Source organism: Pygoscelis adeliae, unplaced genomic scaffold (assembly GCF_000699105.1).
Source record: "Pygoscelis adeliae isolate BGI_AS28 unplaced genomic scaffold, ASM69910v1 Scaffold71, whole genome shotgun sequence".
Taxonomy (NCBI): Eukaryota; Metazoa; Chordata; class Aves; order Sphenisciformes; family Spheniscidae; genus Pygoscelis; species Pygoscelis adeliae.
The window spans coordinates 6,156,761-6,163,361 of NW_008824356.1; the positions used below are offsets into that span (position 1 = coordinate 6,156,761).

The 6,601-nt window shown below is 47.1% G+C and overlaps 1 protein-coding gene across 1 annotated transcript in view; it reads left to right on the forward strand.

The window, feature by feature from the left end:
- The first annotated feature begins 4,863 nt into the window (after positions 1-4,863).
- VASH1 (vasohibin 1) overlaps positions 4,864-6,601 on the forward strand; it is a 10,157-nt gene continuing 8,419 nt past the window's right edge. The window contains exons 1-2 of the mRNA XM_009319497.1: positions 4,864-4,973; positions 6,082-6,138. Of these exons, the coding sequence (XP_009317772.1) occupies positions 4,864-4,973; positions 6,082-6,138 (167 nt within the window). The remainder of the gene's footprint in view (positions 4,974-6,081; positions 6,139-6,601) is intronic.

Sequence of the window (6,601 nt, forward strand, 5' to 3'; positions counted from 1 at the left end):
CACGCTCTAACTCGGGGTGAGGGAGGGTGTCTGCGGGGCTCTGCCCCGGCGTGCCAGCAGCACCCTCTTCTTCTGAGGCCTTGCTGGAAAACGGACTTCAGATGGCTAGTGTGTGAGCCCCCTGGGAGGGAGATGGATTGCCCTAAAGAGGAAGACTGGATGAATGGTGAAAAGATGAGGAGAGTTAAATTTAGAAGAGTCTGAATATTTGGGGTGGGAGGGTAAGTGAGACAGGCAGAGGTGAGTCTTTGAACCAGGAGAAATTAGATTTGGGTACAGTCTCCCACACCAAAAGGCATTCTTGCACAGAACAGCATCTGTCAGAAAAGAGACTCTTGATGCCAAAGAGTTTTAAGCAAAGAGAGTTAGCAAATGCTTGCAGAGCTTGAGGCTGGTGTAGGGTCAGATGTGGTGATTTCCAAGCGCGTTCCAGGCCTTGCTGCAGAGAACTCTATGAAAAGAGGAACCGGTGATGATTTCACTTAACCTTGTGCCATACTGAAACTTTTGCATGTGAAGTCTTGTGATTGTTGCTATCTGTGCTGCACCTCGGCCGGAGAAAAATCTCCCCCTTTCATTGGCATCCTGTGAACAAAAGACACTGCAAACATTTGGTGTGTCACTCCATTGGCAGGTTATGAGAGCATTCCCATCATGCTAACAGAGGAAATTCAAATGCAAAAAGATGACGTTTTTTCTGCTCAGGCTTTTTTAGCAAGGACTTACCTCCTTGGGAAGGTAAGTTGAAGTATGCAAGAACATGCTATTATATAGTGCACAGGCAATCTGTACTGCTTTCCGTGAGGAACTCTGGAGAAGCATGTGATGTAACATCCTTTGTGCAGTGAAGAGTTATAGGCATCTGTGGCAGCAACCAGAACAAATCTTGAATCCTGATTACAGTCCCTATTCTAACCCCATTAGACTTTTCCTCCCTTTTCAGATTTCCTTCCTCTCCTCTGACTTTGTCCTGAGCCTGCGTGAGGGCTGAAAACATGTTTCAGATCAATCAGAACACACACTACTTAATTTCCTGACCAAAAGGGCTGATTTGGCCAGGGGAGGTGAGGGAAATGGAAGAAATAAGTTCACAAACGAGAGTCCAGTGCATGAGGGGAGGGAAATACAATGTTCAGTCTCTGGGGTTGGTCTTAATGTGAAGTACTTCCACTGTTCTCACTTTATCGTCTTAGTGCCAAAGAGTTACAGTTAGGGGACACACGTGATATGAGCTCTTGCAATAACAGGTGAAATTGGGCTATCTGTTTTTTTTTTGGCGTCTGCTAGCACCCCTGGGAACCAGATCTATAAACTCTATTCAGCGTTCCACAATCTGAAATCCCATTCCCAAGCTCACCAGGCATACAGCTGAGAGGATGCTGGGATGCAGGAAGCAGCAAGGATGGATGGGCTCTGTTTCCCTAGCTCTTTTTCCCCTCTAGGGATGTGTTTTTATCTTTGAGGGCTGCTTACATCACCACCTGTCCCCGTGCCATCAAGTTTCTTTGAATGGCTGATGCAACAGATGAGAATTAGGGCAATGAGTGTACTCTGCAGGGCTAGCTCCTTTGAGAAGCCAGGTACTCTCCATGTGCTGGAGGGTGAATAGGCCTTCTTAGGTGTTGGGAACTGGACTGTGGTTTGCCGACTCTGAAATTTTTGGCCTTGAACAGTAGCCAGTATTGGGTGTTGGGGGAAATAACTCTCAGAAGAGTTGTCCATAAACTAAACTTAATACCATAAAATGATGACTGCAGGAGGCTGTGATCAGATTTTATAAATATGTTCACAGATCAGCTGCAGGGGCCGTCTTTTACTGGGGTGTCAGAGATCTCCTCTGGTCTCCATTTCCTTCCAGTAGATTTGAGGTGAGTGGGCATCGAGTGAGCCATGCCATGGTGGCGGGACATAGTTGATTGGCCATGCATGCTAGGCTTGAGAGTGGCACCCTCCTGTAGGTTGTTTCCTTTCTAGCAACAGGGTGAGGTATTGCTTTGCTTGGAGCTCCTGGGACCATCAAATGGGTGCACAGTGGAAATACAAAGTGATGTGTGCTTGCCTCATTAAGAAATGATGGATTTTAAATGAGGTGGTTATGAGGGCAAAAACAGGACGAGTTGCATTTAATGGGTTCATATAGAGAGAGAGGGAAAAAATCCAGTTTCTTTAGTCAGGCTAATAACTGGGATTGGTATTGCTCCCATGTTGCTTGCAAAAGTAAGATTAGGGAGGTGCTTGGATACATGTAAGCACCATAAAAGAAAGCTGCTAAACTAGGCTGGCCAAAAAAGCACCTGTGATATGGATAAGGGTGAAGCTTTGTCAGTGCCTCGCTCCCATCTGCCTTGTCTCATGTACAGCATGGTCCACTTAGTACATGAAAATCTCTGTTCTCAGGATCCCCTTTCTAAAAGCAGAGTCCCAATCCCATGCATATAGCCAGCCTGCCAGGATACATGAATCCAGGAGTGGGGTGATGCAACCCCTCCACACAAGTGATGAGGGACCAAGGATGTGTTCAGTCAGTCTGCTAAGCCTGGCAGAGGTATGTGCTCTGGGAAATCTGGGCTCTCTTCCTAGCTCGCTCTCCAGCTTTCAGAATAACTAAAGGGAAAGCAAAAGAGATCTGATTTCCTATCTTTTGTGTTACAAGTAAATTCCTCTCTGCTTTCTGGAAGATTGTGAGGACTGCCTAATATTTATAGCCCTTCTGAGATGTGCAGTGGATGATGCTGGGTAAGAACAAAGCGTTAGGGTCTCCCATCCTGTCAGTGTGGGATTAAGGGATGGAGGCCTTATTCCTCTCCTCCTGCTTCTATTGCCCCATTAAAATGCTATAGACCTGATGCAAAAGAAACTGTAGCCTAGTCTGGGCTGCAGGCCCAGATCTGAGAGAGCGAGCACGCTGTACTTTCATCAGTTTAATTACTTGAGGTGCAGGAGGCTCTTCTGCATTAACTAGTCCACTGGTTGCCATTACGCTGTCTCAGTGTTGCACAGTCCTTTGAGGAAAAGGGGATCTGGGGGTCAGTACTAGTAAAGGGAGGAGTAACTACCCAGAATCATTAGTCTGTGCTGTCAACATGCACTTAATCTGTCTGCCTCCACTCAAAAAGCATGAAAGTCTCCATGCTGAAGAAATGAAACAAAGTTAAATAGCCTGTACTGGTTGTTACCTCTTTCATTGTTTCTGCCTGGAAATTATTTCCTATGACTCAGTGTGTCAGCTCAAAGCATCCAAACTGACTCAGCTCGTGCGGTTCCAGAGACGGCTCCATCCCTGCGCCGCTCTCTGGAGCCTTCCCTGCTCCTGCTGCAGCTGAACAAACCCAGTTTCACATCTGCTCCTGCCGTTCCTGTGCCATCTCCTGCAAGTGAGCCAGCCGGTGCCTCTTCTTGCTCCAAGCAGGGTACGGAAATGAGGCACTGGAGATGGCAACTGGCACCTCCAAGAGGTGCTAGGAAAATGGGTACCAGTGGCCAAATGGTGCTACTTGGTTTTCCAAAAAAAAGAAAAGCAAGATCAAAACACGGGAGAGAAAATGGATAGAGACTGAGTTTAGCTCAGTGTTTACTTGCTGATGATGTTTGAAGCTAGACTGAAAAACACTTACAGATTACAGTTTCCGGAGGCAGCGACAGCCCATCTCTCAAGGTTAAGCAGTCTCTGGCCCCTGTGCTGTGCGGGCACAAGCAGAGTGCGACCGTGTGGCAAACCAGGACAGGGAACTGATCTGACTGAAAACTACCCATGCTTGCTGGCTCGGCTTTCAGCTGGTTCAAGTGCCTGACCTGGTTCACCAGTCACTTGTGCCAAGCCAGGGCAGAAGGAGGAGGTATGGAAACGAGTGGCCACAAAAATACACATGGAGAGTGATGAGTGGCTAAGCAGCGGTGCTGGGTACAAAACTATGGCCAGCAGAGACAGTTGTGCACAGTGAAGTGGAAGGCCCAAGGGAAGATCTGGTTCTGACTCACTCTTTCATAGCTGGGGATAGCCCAGCTCTGGGGGAAGTCTGAGGAGGAACTGAAATGCTAAAAACCAAACTGCTACAAAAAGCTGCAGCTTGGTATCAGAGGGGTATGTGCAAGGCATGAGTTATCCTTTAGAGGGAGGATGCTGGGCTGTTTCTCCAAGCCTGTCAGTCACACCAAATTTATGTCTTCTCCATTATATTTGTCCTGTGGACAAGACACTTCTCTTTCCTTAGACACATTTTCTCAGCTGCTGACAAGGCTGCAGTTATCTCCTGTGGAGCAAATGGTGAGGAAAATCTGACTGGACCCATAAGGCTGAGGCCTCAGAATGGGACAGCAGTCCGAATGGTGAACTTTCAGAAGTCATTCTCTGACCATGTAATTCAAAACAACGAACGGTGTCGGGGGGGTAGTCATGATGCTATCAAGCCTGTATCCTAGTCAGTGCCGACTCACCTGAGATGCCAGGAGGCAGTAAGGGACTTCTATGCCCTTGCTTACAGGACTGCTCCATGCTCTGGTGGCTTTGGGGAAACTCATTCTCTGTTTTTGCCTTTCTCTCTCCTTCTCTTATTTTTCTTTTGTGCCTTCCAGTTTGCATACTCAAATGAGGCCAAGCTCCCTCCCATCTTGCCTTGTCAGTTAATTTTATCTAATTCTTCCAATGTAATGTTGCCTAAATGTAGGACCCTTTCAAACAGTTTCTCTTGCAGCTCTGTGGTGGTGCTTCATTCTGAATACAGTTATCGGTGTGGGAACAGAGGAATGTTCCTGGAGTGGTCACTTCGGGCAGCAAAAAGGGGCTGGTTTCAGAGGAACACACTCCCTGTAGCTATGTGCCACTGAGTTCAGCAAGAAGTTGGAGAGGTTTGGAAGCAATGATTTATGTTCTGCTCCCCATTTCAGATTCCCATACCAAGTGTGCCTGCGTTCCAGCCGTCCACCCCCATCCCTGAGCGCCTGGAAGCTGTACAGCGCTACATCAGGGAGCTTCAGTATCCTTTACTGTTACCTTAGTCACTGGTGTGATAATCCAGGAAGAGAGAGCAAGGGGACTTTCTTTCCCTGTGAAGAGCAGAAAAGCTCATTCTGCTGTAGCTGGAGGGGAACTGGAACTTGCTCCTTGAAAACAGGAAGCTGGACTTGGGATGACGATTTGTTTTGCTGCTCTGTTTCGTTTCTTTTCTGCCCAAGTTACCTTCTGATCTTGTTTGCTCCATGTAACAAATGGGCATGTTGCCAAGGGCCTTTCCCCACCACCCACCCTTCTAGTTCAGTGGCTTTACAGTGTCATTTCGTTAAAAACACGCGTATCTGAGACCCTGACAGCCGGATCTCAGATGGACTACAAAGTGTGTCACCTCACTGTTAAGGCATGGGTGAGCTGTGGTGGTGAGAAAACTGCCTCTCAGGTCATCCTACTCAAACACTCTTCTCTGTCTAAAGTACAGTCAGCCGCCCTGCTTTTGTGCATCTGTGGTATCCTGCCCCTTTATATGCAGAGCTGCCTGTGTGACTGTGTCCTGGGAATGAGATTTCTCCATCCCTGTTGTGCTGGACAGCAGGTATGTGCCATGCAAGCACAGTCTAATATCACTGATGAGATACAGAGCTAGCTCTGGCTTCAGCCCTAAAACAAGACAAGGCGGCAGACCTTTTGGCACCTCTCACCCATCTAAGGTGGTTGCGCTCTGGACTGGGTCCCAGTCAGTCTTAGAATAAGGTACCATGAACATTTCAACACTCCGTGTGTTCTGTGCAGACTGAAGCAGGCAGAGTTCTATCAAACTTTGTTCTGCCCTGGTAACTGGAAAGCTGAGCAGAACATGTGCTGTCAGCATGGACCTTTCGGAAATGGAGTGGAAACCTGTGTGTGGGGAGGAGAAAGAGAAGAATTGACAAGAAGGAAATACAGTGAAAATAAGGAGGGACTATAAATGGGAGAAATGCAGGAGAGGGAGGTGGGAACTTTCTTGTGTTGCTGCTATATTTGTGGGATCATGACTTTGCTCTGAGAATAGCAAGTAACATGAAAGTTCTTCAAACAGGTTTTCTTCAAACTCTACTTTCCAAGCTGCCAAGCCCTTAACTTCTTGCCTCCAGGTACAATCACACTGGGACACAATTCTTTGAGATTAAGAAGAGCAGACCTCTGACTGGGTAAGTGCTCACAGCCCCTACAGCATTTAATCCTTGCTTTAAGATGTTGGGGCCTTGCTATACCCGCTGCTTTTTCTTCCACCCCCCAGCCAAGGTCTAGGTGGCACTCAGGGCTTTCAGTATTGCAGCTCCATCCTACTTTAGGTGACTTTATTGTCTGTTGCCTGAGGCATGGCTGGGCAGAGCTGTGTCTGGCCTTTCTCAAAGACAAGAGTAGGTTTTTTTGTCATGAATCAGTAAATCCAGTAAAATAACGTAAATGTATTTCAAAGATGTGCAGATTCTGCCTGCTTCTAATTGGAATATAACTACATGAACTTCTAATGGATTCTGAAATTAGGTCCTGCCCTAAACAAGCTTCGTAAAAGCCAAGTATCTTTACAGGTCTAACTTCATAGGTCCTGTGAGTGCCTTTGCAGAATCTAGGCTCACTAAGCTTTTGGTGTCTCATACTTTGAAGGAG